Source organism: Citrus clementina, unplaced genomic scaffold, assembly GCF_000493195.1.
Source record: "Citrus clementina cultivar Clemenules unplaced genomic scaffold, Citrus_clementina_v1.0 scaffold_3, whole genome shotgun sequence".
Taxonomy (NCBI): Eukaryota; Viridiplantae; Streptophyta; class Magnoliopsida; order Sapindales; family Rutaceae; genus Citrus; species Citrus x clementina.
In genome coordinates, this window is record NW_006262339.1 from 39,041,757 (window position 1) to 39,061,064 (window position 19,308).

Below are 19,308 nucleotides of genomic sequence, written 5' to 3' on the forward strand. Positions count from 1 at the left end.
GATGCACGCGGCACGCGCATCTCGCGCTCGAGGCTACGCCTGTCGCACGCAAGATGCGCAGGACATGCCCATCTGCGCGCGCGGGATGAGCGTGTCGCATGCATCTCGCGTGCGACAGTCGCGGCCTCGCACGCGGGATGCGCGTGCCACGCTCATCTCGCGTACGACAGGCTAGGGCTCGTGCGCGTGAGATGCGCATGCCGCACGCGAGCTGTGTGCCAGCCTGCGCGTAACTCGCGAGCGCTTGGTGTTGCCTCTTGGTGCGAACAACACCTTTCTTTTTTTTTTGCTTTTGTTCATAATTTATTAACATGTAATACTTTTAACTTGTACCAGATAAATGGACAAATAAAAAATAGCATTGCATAACCCACCCGGACCAAGAAAAGAACCGGGAATGATGAAGATACCTTATACCGATCACTTTCCCGGGCGTATCACGAGTATGTGCAAAATCGCAATGTTTTACTTTGCTGATAGAGTACTAAACGGAAGAAAAGATCATTGTCAAATCAATTTCAATTTGCTTAATGCGGTAGATGACATAAATCACTTTCGAAGTTATCCGTGGGGTCGTTTGTCATGGGAAACAATATATGAAAGCATTGATAATGCATTGAACGGCAAAGCCAATAAATTTAAGAGAGCAAGCGCAGAAAATCCCTTGCATAGAATTGAAAAATATAATTTTTACAGTTTTACGTCTGCAGTGCATGTGAGTGAAGAATTTTTTTTTTATAACTTAGTTTTGTTATAATAATTATTTAATGACACGTTTTTTGACTTCATATCTTTCCTTGTTGAAGGCATGGATTTTTGAAGTGATTGGAGGACTACAATCACAGTGGGTGGTGAAAATTAAGAGGAAAGGTTCTCAGATCGTGTGATGGAAGCCCGTGGCTTCTTCAAATATAAACTTCGGCGAAGTCTATTCATACCTCAACGAGCATCTTGTAAGTCATTTTTATGTATGCCTGTATATAACTGTTAAATACTAGATGGTTATACTAATTGAAAATTTGGTATTCTTTACGACAGGATGGCACCATTTTCCAAACCCTCAAACCGGATGCAAAGGAGAGAGCCACAAATTATTGGAAGAGTGTCGAGGATTACGTGTCATATTTGCCAAGTTGGGTCCGTAATGTGGGTATCCTTTACAGTATCATTTAAAATATAAACAAAATTGAATTTTTGTTTTTTTTTTATTTACTGTTTTTCTGTTTTACTTGGTGCAGAACCAGCCTTTAATCAACGTGCCATCCATTACAGGGACAAAAGAGGCGGATCATGACACCACGAGCCAAATAGGACTGCAGCAGAGTCCTGTTGAGGATGATTGTGCTGCCGACGACCATTACGAATCCGCACATAATTCAGATGACAGAAATGAGCTAGAGGTTACTTCCGTCGTCCTGATCATTTTGTTTCATCACATATACCTAATTTCAGCACTTTCTCAGTACTTTCTTATTTTTTAATAATAGGCAAGGACTAAGTTCTGCAATGATTATTTCGCTCAACGGCTGGACAAAATAGAGTCTTCCATTCATGAGTTAAAGTCGGAACTTCAGGCTGGACACAGTTCCATTAACGAACTGAGGTTAGAACTTCAGGCAGAAGGCATAGACGCACAACAATATAGAGAAGTGGTCATAGGGTTTATGGCTTCGTTTGGCGCGGATTCTTCAAAGGGCGCGTACGGTGATTCTCCGTTTGGCCCTTCGCACACTATGAGCAAGTTTCATATGCTTTTGTTATGTTATTATGATTTGAAACCCGAAATTAGTTTAATATGTTCATCTCCTCGAAACAATAGGCCCTAGATGGCTATGGTCCGAACGTTGATGCTGGCTACGGTACGCATACTGATGCTGGTAATGACGACGAGCACACCCGCATGTCGTTGTACAGTCTCTATGGGGACATAAGTGGTGACAGTGTACAGATATTCACGAAGGCACCGCCCGGCGTTAGTAAGTTTGGTCGTCCGCATAGACCGTCGTATATCTTTGGCAGTCCTTACTTCATTCCTCCTTTCAAGAGAGTTAGGAATGTCAGGCCTCTACCCGTACTCAACATTACGGACTATGAAATTGATGAAAGATCTGAGTGTGGATATGAATCCGCTTAGGGGACTAGAAGATTCAAGGCTATGTGAGGAGTTTGATCAGTGGTTTGCCGGCAAAATTTTCGTGGATCGGCCCGTTCAACAGTCCCTAAATTTCTTTGAAATACTCATGGGCAATGCTTCGATGGGGTGGCTTGGTGACGAGGTAAGTGTGTTTAATGGTCAAAACATTACAATATTGTTCATCTTTCCGCTGGCATGGATTATGTTCTAAATTTACTTGGTTTAATCCCTTCACAGCATATTCACACGTTTTACCGCTTGATCAGCGAGAAGCAACGACGGTTTCCAAATGCACTATCGCAACGTGTCACGCATACAGATACATACTTTTGGGCATGTTTACGAACTCTATAATCATTAACTATAATTCCGATGTTTTAAATATCTCGAAATCTTATTAATTTCCTACTCATCGTGTAATAGATATTCCTAAAGCAATTATGGAACAATGGTAGTTGTGATGTTCATTCATTACAATATGGCAACAACTTGAACAACTATATGGATGGACGAGAAGATATCATGTCCAAACCGTTTACGGACGTCGATATGGTAAGTCTCATTTTAATTACGCCTTTGACATATGCAATGTATCAAACAGATTAGTATAACTTATATTTTGGACTTATTCATAAGCGGACGTACACGCTTAATAGTATTGAAATGTTGGAGGAAACTGAATTACACTATTGAGTAATTGTTATTTGTTACGCTAATTGTTTAGATTAATTTAGATGTTCTAGTATTGACAGTCACATCAATCCTTTGGTTAGTCTATTGTCAAGTCTCAAAATATAAAAAATACTTGCTATAGTAATCAGTTGAACTATTATGGTATTGATTGCCGCATTAGTCCCACTACTATTCTATGATAGACCCTAGAAATACTTAAAGTTTAATTTTTTGAACCTTGGACGTTGGCTCTAAGATATTTTCCCTTAATCTGTACACATTGTATTTAGCATTGAATGTCAAAGTAACATGGTTGTCAATAAAGGAAAAAAAAATTCATAAAATGCGCTTACTTTAATTTAGTTTATATCTAATGACAAATTAATATAAGCAGATAGTTCAATTTATATCTAAGAAAAAATTAATATAAGTAGATTGGCTAGTGTTACCATCGAAACAAACAAAATGCATTAGTAGATGAAGTTTGGATGTCTATTTTTTTGATAATGAGATCAAGATCTTTATTGTAACCCAAAAAAAAATGCATCTTTTATTCCATCGTTCAGTCATATAAAGTGTCATAATTATTTTATTTTATTATTTTTAAACTATTTTTAAAAGACAGCTCCTACTTGCTTCCAAAAATTGCCGAAATGAATAACATTACAATGTTCTTATTCCAAATAATAATAATAATAAAATAACAACTCCTATATATTTTATTTCTCTGTAAACTCTACCTTATGGATCATTTAGAAATATTCCAATCCCGAATTTTAAAGTGCGGGATCGTTTGGAAAAATATATAAACCGTGTGGTTTAAACGCTTTAAGTTTTAAGTCTTTAAAACTCCGCGGTTTTAAAATTTTCCTGAACTTTCCCCGTACTTTAATATCCTGGACATGAAAACTACTCATGGATCATTACCTTGATTTGTATACATCATCACTACCCACAAATTAATTAGTCTCTAACCAGATAGATCAAATTAGGAAAGATATTAGACATAAGTCTTCTCGTTAATCATTAAGCCACTAAACATAACGACCGTGGAAAATCTTCCCGGTTCAATAAAATTGAATAACAAATATGAAATAACTCATTTGATCCGTTAAATAATTGACAGCGTTCAAACTGTTTCCTAAAAAAATGGCGAGACAAGTCAAAAATGAAAGATTCCAGTAACTATTTTTCATACTTATTTAACTCATCTTTCCCAAATTTAGTTCTGTCTTTCCTGTTAGGGTTTCTATTTTCTTTCTCCCAAAACAAAGGGTAAAAACTAGAGAAAAAAAATAACAAAAGAAAAGATAAAAAACACGATTTTCTTTTTCTTTTCTTTTTTCCTCTCCGAGAAGCTTTTCTCTCAGCTTCCCATGGGATGTTCTTGTTCTTGCTCGCCTTGACATAAAGCAAATTTGCATTGAGAATTAAGGGAAAAATAATAATAATAATTCTAAAAACCTTCTTTATGGGAAGCTGCATATCTTTAGCCAGAAAAGGTGCCTTCTTCTCCAAGAAAAGCCAAGCTATTGGTAATATTGACAACACCGCCAGCACCAACAACAAAAGAAATGATGCCAGCAGCAAGAAGCCATCTCCATCTCCCAAGCATGAAAGTGTATCGAAACACGCGTCCAATGTAGACAAAAAATCGATATCTTTCCAACTGAGATCTGTGGTTTCGAACCCCGCTGAGGGAAATATACTGGATAAGTATACGTTCGGGAAGGAGTTGGGTCGAGGAGAGTTTGGAATAACCCATCAGTGTTTCGAGATAGAAACAGGCGAAACATATGCTTGCAAGAAGATCGCGAAGGAGAAGCTGAAGACGGAAATTGATATCGATGATGTGAGAAGGGAGGTGGAGATTATGAGGCATTTGCCGAAGCATCCGAATATCGTTACATACAAGGAAGCTTATGAGGATAAAGATGCAATTTATTTGGTCATGGAGCTTTGTGAGGGAGGAGAGCTTTTTGATAGGATTGTTAATAAAGGGCATTACACAGAACGTGCAGCAGCTGCAGTTGGCAAGACCATTTTACGAATTGTTAAGGTATAATTATTTTTGGTTGTTTCATTTTAGATGTTCCTTTAAATGATTTTTATTACATAAAATTGTGATCATTGCAGGTATGCCATGAAAATGGAGTTATGCACAGGGATTTAAAACCCGAAAACTTCTTGTTTGCGGATGGAAGTGAAAACTCGCAATTGAAGGCGATTGATTTTGGCCTCTCCATATTTTTTAAACCTGGTATGGTTATATGTTTAGCAACCTGCTGATAAAACTTTGTTGAGTATTATATCTATCGCAGCCGCAAAATCTGGCCATTTCATTCTATTTTTGACAGGGGAACAATTCTGTGAAATTGTTGGGAGTCCATATTATATGGCGCCGGAGGTCTTAAGGCGTAACTATGGACCAGAAATTGATGTGTGGAGTGCTGGTGTGATTATCTATATCTTGCTTTGTGGGGTTCCTCCGTTTTGGGCAGGCAAGTTAAATGCGCTGCAAAATATCATTCGTGTCTGTAGGAAAAACTTTTCATTAACATTTTGATTTTGCCATGAACGAGTGCAGAAACTGAAGAAGGAATTGCACACGCAATAATTAGGGGGAAAATAGATTTCGAAAGGGATCCATGGCCAAAAGTTTCTAAGGAAGCTAAAGAACTAGTGAAGAATATGCTAGATCCTAATCCGTATAACAGGCTAACATTAGAAGAAGTCCTTGGTATGTAGTGAAATCGAAACAATTTTTTCAAGTAATGAAACCCCTTCCTTATTAATCTGTTTTTGAATGTTATGTGAAGAGAATCCTTGGATTAAAAATGATAATCATGCTCCAAATGTCTCCTTGGGAGGAAATGTGACATCAAGGATTAAGCAATTCTCCATAATGAATAAGTTCAAGAAGAAAGTCTTAAGAGTAAGCTTTTGAAAATCCTTTCGTATTACAGATATCTGATTTTGCAGCGGGGTTTCTTGAGAGTCAAGTAACAAAATTCTGCTGATTTTAAATTTGATTCCAGGTAGTAGCAGACAACTTGCCGCAAGACCAAATGGCACAAATCAAACAAATGTTTTACATGATGGACACCGACAAAAATGGGGACCTGACATTTGAAGAGCTCAAAGATGGCCTCAATATGATTGGACAAAAAGTTTCTGATCCTGATGTCAAAATGTTAATGGAAGCTGTAAGTTCCTCAATTTTATTTAGGATTTGATCGGACTAATTTTACTTAGCATTGCAGGCAATATTATACATTCATTCTACAAAACTAAAAACCTTGTCTAATGCTTTCTTAAAGGCTGATGTTGATGGAAATGGCCTTCTGAGCTGTGACGAGTTTGTGACAATGTCTGTTCACCTGAAAAGGATTGGAAATGATGACATTCTCTCACAAGCTTTCAGATTCTTTGATAAGAACCAGAGTGGATTCATTGAGGTTGATGAACTCAAAGAAGTATTGTTAGATGACAATGCCGGTCCCAACGGTGACCAAACAATCAGGGACATTTTGCGCGATGTCGACTTGGACAGGGTAATCCTTTTTTTTTTTCCCCCTCTTTTCTGTTTAATTTAAAATTTAAGTTTTTGGGTGATCATGGTTATCTTCAATAATTTTTTTTTTTTTTGGAAATGATTAACAGGATGGTCGGATCAGTTTCGAAGAGTTTAAGGCAATGATGACAAGTGGCGCAGACTGGAAAATGGCATCTAGGCAATATTCAAGAGCAATGATGAGTGCATTGAGCATCAAGTTGTTCAAAGATAAATCTATGGAATTAACCAAATCTATGGAATTGAATAAATCAATGGAATTAAAGAAATCCGTGGAGTTAAAGAAATCTGGGCAACTAAGGATTCCCCAAAATCAAGGTTAGACAAAGAGATGTTGATCATTTTAAGTTACATATGTTATAATTGTAAGATTTTTATGCGCGCAGTTGGTTTTTTTTTTTTTTACAAATCTAAAAGGATGAATAGAGGAGACCATCTTGAGGGGAAAGAGGAAAAATATATATATCTATTTGATAATGAGGTTGTTGCCATCAGAAGGATCTTGTTAATTTGTTGTTTTTGGATTGTTTTCATTTGTAAATGAGGCACTTTTTCTTTAGATGTTGTTTTGTAAATTGTTTTGAAGGGCTTGGTATGAACATGTTTCCTTGGCACTGAAATTGAATTAAAGCTCACATTTTGTCCTCCATACATATATCATTATCAGTTCATACATGAAAAATTACATAGAATAAGTTTGGGCTACTCATGCAGAAGAAACTTTCATCAATTTTTTTCCCCCCTCTAGTAAATTGCTACTTGAATGCTCTTTCATTTCTTTTCTTATTTATTTTTTCCCATTTTTTCTTCAAGGATCCTCCAGCATTTGTTCATCCTTTCATCAAAAGGGACTAGGAGTTTATTTATTTATTTATTTTTAACTAATATAATACCATTTATTAATAATATAATTAAAGTTCTGTTTGAGATTTAGATTGAAAGCTAAAATGATTTAATTTTATTGATTTAATTTTACAATTGTATGATGAAAAATATATTATATCTTTATTAATTTTATTAAAATTATTATTTAAAAATAATATTTACTGCATATCATTAACTTTTATTTTATAGTTACAATTTGTTTTCCATTTATTATCATAGAGACAGTACAATTAAGGTTGGCTTTTTTGGATGCCATTTGTTATCATGGAGACAATCAGTTATTCAGTTCAAGATGAACTAATTAGTCTCTCTAAATAAACAAAAATAAATAAATAAAAAGAATAATTATCCTCACAAGCTTATCAAGTGATCTTCAAATAGCTTTCTTTGCTGCCTAAATTCAAATTCTGAGTGAGATAAGGAACTAAAGAGTCACTTACGATTTTGCCCACCCTACCATTTAAAATGGGAAAAAACGATAAAGAAACTGTAATTGAAGCTGAAGGTTCTGACTTTGGTATGAAGTTCTCTCATCTAAAATTTCACAATAGCAACTGCAAGCATCTTACATGTAGTTTCACTATAACTCATTTGTCTTTCCATTAGGTGCACATAAATATTTTATATCATCACAAGTTGTAGGAGCTCGTTATTGAAAATGATAACTTGATATATACATTAAACCACATAGAGTTACAGGCTCCACAAACAAGAGTTCAAGAAAGGCTGTTTTTCTTTTTCTCCATTAACTTTTGGTCCTTTAATGTCCACTTACCTTGAACAAGTTAAACAAACAGCCTCCAAAAAGAAACTTAAAGATACAAGATTACATACGGAACCGTCAGACCTGTACCAGACTTCGGCCGAATTCACATGTTAACAAGAGAATCCCCGAAATGGTTTCCTTTCAACATAGATCCCACAACGCAGACAACTGATTTTCCGGGACAAAGCTGACACAATGATATGTACTGAGCAGCCCTCAAACCAAAAGAAGGGACTTCAGTTGTGAGATCATCTGCCTGCATCGTGTGAACCACCAATTTTACCACTTCCTTTTCCCCTTCCACTTTTTCCCTTGCTAGCCCCACCCCCTCCGCCATACTTAGAGTTTGTCGTCTTGCTACAAGCTGCATGGGAGTCTACATCTGCTAATCCATTCTCTAGAGCTCTAACAAGGTTCTCGAAGTAATTTTTGGTAACACTGTTGCAATCAAAATGAAAGACATAAAAATATTTCCTTTTGACTGCTTTTTGCTATCTTCTAAGAATATATTTCCATTGACCACTGTATCATGAGCAGCTAAGTATATACATAACTAGATTCCAGACATTTTTTATGTTATGCACACAACCTGAAATAAAATTATTCATTTATTTATCAGTTTATTACAATTTGGATGCAATAAATACCTCGTCAATCCAGCTAACTTCGTACGGAAATCATTGAACTCTTTTGATTGGCTCTCATCGTTTAAGAATTGTAGTAGTTCCTTCTCCGCACATTGATGAAGCCTTTCCAAACCCGACTCTGCTTCACCTACAAGAAAGCAAAGGCCATTATATCTCTAATGTTAATATCCAAAATAAGTAACATGAAATTTCTGCAAGAATATTTGATAGTATAAATACCTTGCAGGTACTCAAAAAACTGTCTCTTGGCATGCTCGTGCTCAGGTAGGTAATATCCATAAGCATAGGTCCATTTCAGAACTCTCCGACATTCAACTATCTGCAAATGTATTAAAAAAAGACAAATAATCAATTTACAGTACTTGACATATCATACTCTAGCAGTTACAAGCATCTGCAAGAGAAATGAGTTTTGATGACTCAGTTACACTTTCCTGATACATATTCCTGCTAAGGTGAACGAATACCGACCATGACAAAGGATTCCCATAAATTAAATACCAATAATTATTAGGAAAGTGTAATGTTCAAAGAGATTGATCCCTTGAGAATGTATATTTTTTGGATGCCTCAGGAATAGGTGTCCTTGTGTAGATGTGTCTGGTGCATACTTGTAAGTCCTTTCAGCTTAAGTGTGAATAATTAAAGTACAATAGCCATCAGAATATTATGGACCCCAAACCATGGAGATTTTCCATCCAAAAGTTTTTGAGGTATTGTCGAGGGACAGATCTATAGTGTATAGAGAGGCAGAAAACTCAGAACGTGAAACGCCTCAACACTGAACATAACCCCTTTCATGTCCATCACTAAACCACATTTATAAAGAACAAAGACAAAATTAATGAAAGCTATAACTTTTTCTAATTAAACCATAAAAGTGCATGCGGCATCTATCTAAATTACAAGGTATTCTACGAAAAAATAACCACAGACCCTGAACATCACTGACAATGAGTGTTGGATTTACCTGAAGCCACGCATCTATAATGAACTTGAGCTGAGACTCAGGCGTGCACTGGATGTCACTAAGCTTCTCAAGCTGGAAAAAAGATGGATAAAAAAAAAATTATTATTTAGTAAAACCCAAGTAATTCAGAAACAAAAATATCAAATTATCAAAATGCATAATGTAAAGACCTTCCTACGCTGCTTTAATAATCTCAAACCAGTATTCACTTTGGTTTAACCAAGCATGCCAAAAACAATGCTCACATATTTCAAAATTCTCTATTGTTTCTTTTCTTGGAACTCTCAAAATAGCAGCGGAAGCCATCTATCTTTCAACCACCAATTCTTAAGGAATTGCATCAGCGTAATTTATCCAACGTATAATAAATATATTACTACAAATATATGATAATAAATTAATATTCGAGTTCAAATCAGAGTTCTATTAACTGCCAAAGTACACGTATATTTATTCGTGTGTGTGTGTGTGTGTGTATAGAAGAAGATCACTTACATGCACAGTCTGCATTTGGTGTAAATCTGCCAGAGCTTTTTGCCTTGACTGCCAGGTATGAAAAAAGATAACAGATTAATAACAAGTAATTTACATTAAACAAATGCTTTAAATTTGATAATCAGAATCACATGCAAGAGTTTCAGGAGAAAATGTATCATGTAGTGGAGTACAATGCCACACATATTTCTATAAAAGTTATCTATAACCATCTCCGAAGATCCTTACAAGCAGTCAAAACAATTTTACTTTATTAGGATAGAAGGAACCAAAAGCTGAGAACTAAGACGGGAATTTCTGGGAAGCTTGTAAGATTTGAACTGGTTGTCTGTTTCAAACTATAAATTATTCCTTTTTTTTTCGCCCTTCCGTTTGCCCAAATCCGATTCTTTGATGAAAAGTTAATACCAGATAATAACAATTAGAGGAATTCTAGCAATTATCTCATGCAGGCCTAGAAGGTTATATTAAAACATTGTCAAACTTTTCTCTGCTTTAGAGTTGCCTTCTTCTATTTTCCCTCTTTTCTGCATTTTCACCCAATTAATTCAACTTCAAATGATAAGACAGTCAGACATACACAGCATAATTTTTAAATATGGTCAAAATTTATTAAACACACTATGAACTAGTTGGCACATACACATGGACATAGTTAATTACTAACATCTGTTTCAACTTTCAAGGACTGATAATTGCCAAAGAAGAACCTTTGGTACAAGAAAAGTGACAGGTGCAATTATTTCGAGCATTAAAAGTTATTTAGTTTTAAGTCATACTAAATGGTTCGTAATATACTACTCCTATTCAGAACTGGCAAGTAGAAAACTTAATGACACAACCAGTATGATCAAAAAATCATGAACCAACCCAGAACAAATTCAGGAACCTTCTATGGAGGAAAATGAATGGATAAAAGCAACAAGACAAAAGTTTTAACTTAGAAAAATGGTGAATCAACTCCAGAACAGAGCACAGAAAGGGAGATGACGCAGAAAAAACAAATCCAACATACCGATTGATTGCTCGCCCAACGTTCATAATAATGAGTGTATTTCTCCAGAGAATTTTTGGCCATCTCTCTCCTTCTCTCAGTCTCATCATACTAAAAAAGATGATGTGAATGTCAAAAGTCAAAAAGCAAAACTCACAAAACAATAGGCAAAATTAAAACAAAAGATCAAAGTTCCTCTTACATCTCCCTGTTGCTTAGCAGTCTCATAACGGTTACAAGCATAGAAACCACCAGTTCTCTCACCATGATCTGACCATGCTCCAAGGCATAGCCTGTATTTTTCAAATGACTGGAGTTACAAACTAAAATTACGTGTCAAACAATAATTACTGAAGGGGAAAAGAAAACATTAAAAATCCAAGCTTTTTTAGGATCTTGTAGAAGTCAAAATTTACAAGGATACGTGTCTCAATGAGCCGCAATCCAGTGATAAAAAATTCATTTAAGATACAGAAACTAACAAATTAAGTTTGTCCTAAGCAGAAACTTACCAGCAAAATTCAAATTTACAAGGTGGAGAGCATGTCATGTGCATACACCCTTGATTTTTCTCAATCGGTCGCTTGCACTTGGGACAAGGTTTAGAATTGGCTAGTATCCTGCAGTTTGTTAGATTGAAGATTAAAATGGCAATCAAAAAGTACAAAATCAACATACTAATAATTCCACTATATCTCATTAAAGTTGTGTGATAAACAGACAATTTGAAATATCCATTTAAATTATATCTATAGCATTTCCTTCTTGATTATCTCTAACCAAGCTTGCAAGAGAAAACATCATATATTTTTTCAAACTAAAAGCAATTACCAGATAGTCCGTATCAGAGTTTTTGCTGACAGAAACAAGGGCGAAAAATACAAGTAATAAAAGAAACCAGGAACCTAAAATAAGGTTCCAAACAGACACTGATATAATATGGTAGAAACCAGTCAGTGTTGTCACAAGCTGAAATCTGTCTTGGGTTATACGGCAGGCCAGAGAAATCTCATCACAGAATGCAACAAAAGATCTAGGAAAAGTACATATAGGAGAGTGGGGGAAAAAAATGCAACAAAAGATCACTCATCATATGGAGAAAAGAAATAACATATCCAAAAGACAGATCCAGGCAAGAATAATCACAAAACAACATAGAATTCTAAATGCACAAACATATATGCCCTACCAATTCATGTTTTCAGACTCGGCACAGTTCTTCAAAATCCACTTTGCCACAGTGCCGCAATCCACTGGACGGTGAGCTTCCTCAGTGCACTGCATTTCAGATCCAATGCAGCTCATCAATCTGGTCTGACATATAGCTAATAATTCTTACAGAATCTAACCATGACAGTTTCAGAGAGCGAAACTTACATTCCAGCAGAAGTTATATGAGCATAAGCAGGAAACATCAAAATTTCCACTTCCAGCAGCAAAATCAATAGCATGCTCGCACCCTGGAGCAGGACACCACTTGGTCTAGCAGTATGCAATAGAAAAGGAGGGTAAGAACTACATGGCTCAGAATTACAGAAAACATGGAAGGAAGCAAATAAAGTTACATTTTGGGTGCCAACAACTTGAGTAGGTTAGCACCTCTTCCCCTTATGCGAAGTCTCCCTACGATTGTAGGAGTAAACTGTTTTGTCTCTTTTTTTTAAAAAAAAAAGGTTATATTTTTTGTTATAAAAGATCCAAATGCAGGTTTGACATTCAAGACTGTACAATCTCATTAAAAGAATAAATTACAGAAACAATATTCAATTCAACTTTTCAATCTAATGAAAAGATATATAATAATAATAATAATAACATTGGACTCCAATCTCACTAATGGCAACAGAGGGGTTCACAATTTGAATGAAATCTACAACAATCATTGAGAACTTAAATGTTTACAATCATTCTCTATACTGCAGAATCATAAAGAGATACGAAAAGATAATAATTTTCAATGAGGAAGTGTGAACTATGTAATTGAAATGGGGTACTCCAGACTCACTCGTTGCCTGAAAAATAAAATAACATAAATCTAGGAAATACAAAAAGAGAACAATATCATAAGCATAAATGTCCAATGTAAACAGCACTGCAACATTGGTTTATAAGAATTTTTAATTTGCAACTACCCTCATCAGCATAAGAATATCCACAATAACTGGATCCTTCAACACAATAAAAAATCAAAATGAAATACCTAAGACAGTCTGTAAAGAAAAAAGAAAGGTGAATCTAAGAAAGGCGAATCTTACTGATATTCTTCATACTATGACCCAAAAAGAAGTAAAATCCTCAGAACTTTCATTTGAAAAAGAAAACCCACACAACTCAAAGTGACATGAAAACAGATTCTTGTTAGTTCTCAATATCAACCTCAAATATACATATTATCTTTGCCAACCAACTCTTCTGATATATAAAAACATAATCCAGAAAATAAGTTTTCAACTCCCAATCTACAACCACCATCACCAGAACATTATCACCATGCACACTCTATGCATCCAAATCTATCTACTTTCATCTCTAACTTCCAATCAATTTCTTCGTAGAGGGAGGTGGAAGAAATGCATTCTTGAGACTTCTTTGATCAATCAGAAATCTAATATAGAGACCACTGCTAGGTTTTATAAGTTTTCTCAGAGAGATCAATCAGATTGGTTCAATTTCTATTAAAGCTCTTTCAATGACTTTGGGCATGGCTTCATAGTCAACAATGCTCAAGAGACTATTTCCTGGTTTAAACTTTTTATCCTTTGCTTCTTCAAGTAGAATATGGGTTTTGACAAAACATAAGCCTCTTTTGCAACTTATCTTTCTCTATCTGAAACTGTGTGTTTTCCCTCTAATTTCTCTCTTAAGAACTTCCAGTCTAACTCCATCACCAGCATTGAGCCTAGTAAATTGTGACCATAGAACTACATTTGGACTGATTAAAGCGACTCAAAAAATAATTAATCAAAATAAATCAGTCCAAAATCAAGGGAAAAGACAGATAGATATAGAGAGGATTTATGCTGAAGGTTTTGCTAGCCTGGACTTACTTCAGACAGTTCTCGCTAGTTTTTACAAAAAGGGTGCAAGAAGAAGGGTCTAATGGTATACTTCTTCCTGTTCTGTTCATGGGTTATATGGTCCTAAAAAACAGTAACTACAGAAAATGTCCATGGGTTAAAGTACAAAGAGTCACAGTTTACCCAAAAATAAATGGCCCAACCTCCAATTTAAGTTGTCAGCCAATACATACAAATGGATGATCGATTATAATATCATCAAGGTTTAAAATCCCATACATACCTTTCTATTGTCTTCGACATAAGATCTAAGAAGGTAACGAGAATACTTTTTCTTGTCTTCATCAGAGGCCAACATATCAATCATGTCTTGACCAACAGCAGCACAGCAAGATGGATCAGGACATCTAAGCATCAGGCACCCCGGACCATCATTAACTGTCGCACTAATATAACCTATGGTAGAAGATGAAATGTAGCCAGAAAAATTCATAAAAAATGTTGGTGGTAGTCAAAAAATTGAGAAGGAAATGTTATGTCAGGAAGATCAACTGCCCAGAATGTATTGGACATCTGCATATGAGTAATAAACAATGTATGCCATGCATTCAGGCAAGGCAAACTACAGATTACCATCTAAACAAACAACCAAGAAGTCAAATATAAAGATTAATACTACAACCCCAATTTGTAACAGAAAAAAAAAATGGTCAGGGTTTAATTGGGTAAGATAAATAAATAAACAGCCATTTAATATTGATGAACATAAAGTTCAGACTTTGAATATTGGTAACAGTTTATTTGTAAAGGATGAAGCTAAACTAAAAGGTATTAATAGAACCGCAACTCAAAAATATGAAAATTTGAAACCTTAAAAACCACCTAACATGAAGGTAGATAAAGAACAAGAGAGAGATCAGAAGCCAAAATAGAAAAGGCATCAAAGACAAACCTCTCCAGCATGCACGGCAAAAGGGATGACCACAAGCCGCTGACACAACTTTGTCACATGAATAGGTATCAAAACAAATCCCACAAGTTAGCTGGCCAGGAAACAATCAGAGTATTATAAGTACAACACAGAAACACGAAAGCAATAAAACAAGACAATCAACTCTAAAATTTCACAACCATAGACCCAAGGCTTACTTCTCTAGCATTGGAGAACTCAACAACTGGTTTGTCCAAAAAGCCAACTGATTTCCGAACTGCATCTTCATCAGCGAACCATGCATCATGCACTTTACTAACACTCCTGAAACGACAAATTTCTTCAGAACATCAACTTGAACAGCAAACATAGCAGACAAGCACCAAATAGTGAATTGCTTACCAGTTATAATGACGGAGTAGGATACTTGCATCTACTCTTGATATTGAAAGGACAGTAGAAACTTTTGTAATATCATCCTCCTGCTGACATTTTATATCTGCTTCCCTCAATACGGTGTAACTATGCTGAAACAGTAAACACCAAGTTAAAATACTGACAAGATACAAAAAGAATACACCAGGGCCAATCAACCACAAAATATGAGAATTTGATAATACATGAAAATGTAAGGCATTCTCTAAGGATCACAGTTATTGATGAGTCAAATGTTTGTTATAATTTTGCTCAACCTGAGGTTCTTAAGTGTGCATTCAGTCGTGCCAAATTAGCTTGCAAGTAATCTGGAGTTGAAGACATACAACAAGTCTAATAATCCAACTTCTTATATTTCCACTGGTTGTTTGTGGATGTACTCATACAAAACATTGTGCTTAACATCCTGTATCTTCAGATTGTACAAGCAAAGGAAGAAAAATGAGGGGGTTGCAAGGTCTGGAAACATCAAAGGAGCTGTCAACTCAACACCAAGATAAATAGACTTGCACCAGCTTAAAAGTGAATGTTTCAAATAAATTGAATCCATATCCCTTCTAAGAAAAACAGAAAAAGCAAAGCAATACCTTCAAAACCCTAAAACCTAGTTTCAAACTATCAGCTCTATTTATGATTTTCACGCAACTGAGTCCAGCATCAGAACTTGGCTTGATTTAGCTGATCTCTTAATTAAATTCAAATAAAAAACGAAATCACCAGAAAACTACTAATTGAAAAAAACCAAATCATTGGTTCAAATTTCCAAAATTTCCTAGCATTCAAATGAATCATTGCAGCCAAGCTACACACATACATTGCACCTCCACAGCATGCTACATTCATGGAAAAGCCTTTTCTGCTCTCACAATCCAATATCAATCTGTAATCAACTGTCTCATTCTATTCAATCAATTTTCCTGAGTAATCAAACTGACCTTTTCTGCTCTCACAACCCCAACACCAATCAATCGGTAAGCCACTGTCTCACTCTATTCAATTAATTTCCTAAGTAACCAAACAGACTTCTGTATGAAACCCCGGCTGTCACTCTAAGTCAATTTCCTCAGCAACTAACCAAACCAACACAATACTCCGTCATTTCATGAGAAAGAAGAAAGCAGAAACTATTTAAGCTTAATTAGGCTGCTTCGCATGGAAGACACATGAATAAAACACAACCACAAGCAAAAGCATGATTTAAAAAAAAAAAAAAAACACAAACACTGCATATTACAATTAATTAATCAAATATAGAGGACAAATCACAAGACCACTTGATCAAGCAGGTTCTGATACTAAGTTAAGTTAGCACCAAAGAATTCATATCTTTCAAGTTCCTTATACCTACAAAGGCAAAACACCAACCCTCAATGCTTCAAAAAACAACGATATTTCTATCCTCACTCAATTAGTCCAAATAAACATCATAAAGTACAACAATTTCTCCACAACTCGAAGCAAGAACCAAACAGAGAGCACAAGAAATGAAAAAAGCTAACAGCTTTTATCACTAAACAAAAAATCCCAAAAGAAATATAAATTAATAAACTAGATGAACAACTAAAATTGAGCAAAAAATAAACCTGCTGGCGACGGAAGGAGGCATTATCGAAATCATCATGATCAGGATCCTCCTCGATGAACCCGTAACCGTCGTCGTCGTCTTCGTCATCTTCGACGCCGTAATCGGCGGCGGCATCGTCGGAGTTGTAGTAATCGTTGTCATCGTCCATTGCCTCGCCGCTGTAGAAATCATCCTCCTCAGAATCCATGCGCCAACTCGAAAACCCTAGCGAAGGTCTTGTTTGGATGGAGAGAAAATTAAAAAGAAAAAAAAAACAAAACAAAAGGAAAAAGAATTTGTAGCCCAATGAGACTCCTCTCGGCTCTCGCTTTACTTGGAATTAAGAGAATGTTTTTACTCCTCTTTAGCTTTTCAATTTCACTTGAAAAAAAAAAAATTAATTAATTAATTAATCGAGATTTTATTGTGTGTTGTTGAAGTATTTTCGAGTTGGTGGAGGGCTGGAGCCTGGTGGCCGTGTTTTGTCACTAGTGTGGGTTTGTAAGCTCAACTACTTTTCAAGTGGGAAAGTTGAAAAAGGAGTGTAAGTGGTAGGGCACTTAAGCAATTTTACCCACAAAGATGAGTAATGAGTTTGATATTTATTTAAAAAAAAAACTTAAAGCTAATTAATTAATACTTAATGGCCGAGTGGTCAGGACTGTTGTCCTCCAAGTGCAAATCTCCATGAGTACAATGTAGAGGTATTTAATATTAATATGGGTTAAAATTTAAGCAGAATTTAATGGTTTTTGGAGACTATAAATCTAATATACACATTTGTGGAATGAAAATTTACTTCCTCTCATTAAGGTAAATATCTATCTTGTTAACATACATGAGAGGAGAAATATTTGAATTTTTATAAGTACTCAAACTTAATAACTTATGTCTTTATTAAGAGGCATGCCTAGCATTAGACAAAGACATTAATGGCCTAATTCCGGACTTGGAAAACACAATTGCTGGAAGGGAAAGTTAACTACAACAATACAAGCGTCGTATCCTTGAGAAAAGAGTTGAGTTGAGTTTTCTTCTTTTTTTTTTTTTAAGAAAAAGAAAAAAAATATCAAAAAAATTATTTTCCAAAAAATAAAATCCATAAAATCAGCGCAGGTTCACCTTTATTCTTCTTAAGTTGACTTGAGCCGGCTTTTAAAGAAAACAACACCCAACTTTAAATAGAAACAGTTGAATGAAAAAGATTTTTCAAATTTGTGACGATGAAATTGTCCAAGTTCATGATGATTATTAATAACTATTTGGTAAAATTATTGTTGATTGAAAAACCCCAAGGATTCTTTTGTAGAATTTTAGTCATCCAATTTTAAGAAAGCTATTTCGTGTATCAAATAGTTTGATTTATTGGTCCAACTGAATAGTTATTTATTAGAGGGAAAATGATAGATACGCCTCCAAAGTTTGAGGAAATGTTTATAAAGATTTCAAATTTTCAAAAAGAGACATTAAAATCTCTTTTTGGACAGGCTTGCTAACCTTCGGGCATAGTGACTAGTGATGAGAGGAGTTGATTAGGAACCTACGGAACTAGTGACCAAAGCAGAGTCAATTCATATTAAAACCCTATTTTTAACCACTATACTTTTATAATATAGTAATTAGAAAATTTGTTTTAAAGTTTTTTAATAAATACAAATAATATATTCTATCTAGCAGAGTAATAATGTTAAATTTACTTTTATATTTAAAATACTATTAATTTTTTAAATTATTATATTTATTTTAATAATATATTTGTATTTATTATAAAGATTTTAAACAAATCTTTAGCTTAAATAATTTTACAGTTGATAAAATATCTCCCTATTAATAATATTAAAATTATCTTTTACATAATATTAAAAATAATTTTAATTTATTTCAATATTATGCTTCTATTTATTATTAAGAATTACTTTAATATAATAAAATAGGTCAAATGTATTGTAAAATATAAAAAAATAAATATTAAAGTTATTTTAAAATGTATATATTATTACATTTATTTTAATGTCATGTCTCTATTCATTATAAAATTTTGGGATCAGTTCTTTTGAATTTATAGAGTTAAAGGGTATTATGATAAAAAAAAAAAAAGGGTTTGGACGTCATTCATTAAAAATTTAGAAGTTTTTATAATCATTTCTCTAAACCTTATGGATGTAAGCATCAATTTTTTTTTTTTATATTATGGATGTAAGTATCCATTTTTCAATATTGGAAA

At 34.7% G+C, this 19,308-nt stretch overlaps 2 protein-coding genes across 2 annotated transcripts; one reads left to right on the forward strand and one right to left on the reverse strand.

Moving 5' to 3' along the window:
* Positions 1 to 4,164: 4,164 nt before the first annotated feature.
* Positions 4,165 to 6,758, forward strand: LOC18046839 (calcium-dependent protein kinase 24). The gene is made up of 8 exons (XM_024188971.1): positions 4,165 to 4,865; positions 4,943 to 5,066; positions 5,164 to 5,307; positions 5,394 to 5,546; positions 5,626 to 5,741; positions 5,845 to 6,012; positions 6,127 to 6,360; positions 6,470 to 6,758. The coding sequence occupies exons 1-8, from the start codon at positions 4,278 to 4,280 to the stop codon at positions 6,701 to 6,703; spliced, it is 1,761 nt and encodes a 586-aa protein (XP_024044739.1). The 5' UTR covers positions 4,165 to 4,277; the 3' UTR covers positions 6,704 to 6,758.
* Positions 6,759 to 7,856: 1,098 nt separating this feature from the next.
* LOC18046840 (probable E3 ubiquitin-protein ligase ARI7) lies at positions 7,857 to 17,584 on the reverse strand. Its single transcript, XM_006443006.2, has 15 exons — positions 17,104 to 17,584; positions 15,488 to 15,612; positions 15,304 to 15,409; positions 15,107 to 15,197; positions 14,438 to 14,610; positions 12,515 to 12,619; positions 12,327 to 12,415; positions 11,650 to 11,757; positions 11,340 to 11,430; positions 11,159 to 11,248; positions 10,144 to 10,191; positions 9,649 to 9,720; positions 8,898 to 8,997; positions 8,679 to 8,805; positions 7,857 to 8,469 (listed from the first exon to the last, which is right to left on the reverse strand). Exons 1-15 carry the CDS (start codon positions 17,290 to 17,292, stop codon positions 8,280 to 8,282), a joined length of 1,704 nt encoding a protein of 567 aa, XP_006443069.1. The 5' UTR covers positions 17,293 to 17,584; the 3' UTR covers positions 7,857 to 8,279.
* Between the last annotated feature and the right edge of the window lie 1,724 nt (positions 17,585 to 19,308).

Coding starts and splice junctions, on each gene's coding strand:
- LOC18046840 (XM_006443006.2), bottom strand. CDS start 17,292: ATGGATTCTGAGGAGGATGATTTCTACAGCGGCGAGGCAATGGACGAT. Junction 11,249..11,339: donor CTGCTAAGCAACAGGGAGAT/GTAAGAGGAACT, acceptor CATCTTTTTTAG/TATGATGAGACTGAGAGAAG. Junction 8,470..8,678: donor AAGTTAGCTGGATTGACGAG/GTATTTATTGCA, acceptor TGATTGCAACAG/TGTTACCAAAAATTACTTCG.
- LOC18046839 (XM_024188971.1), top strand. CDS start 4,278: ATGGGAAGCTGCATATCTTTAGCCAGAAAAGGTGCCTTCTTCTCCAAG. Junction 5,067..5,163: donor CTCCATATTTTTTAAACCTG/GTATGGTTATAT, acceptor TATTTTTGACAG/GGGAACAATTCTGTGAAATT. Junction 6,361..6,469: donor GCGATGTCGACTTGGACAGG/GTAATCCTTTTT, acceptor AATGATTAACAG/GATGGTCGGATCAGTTTCGA.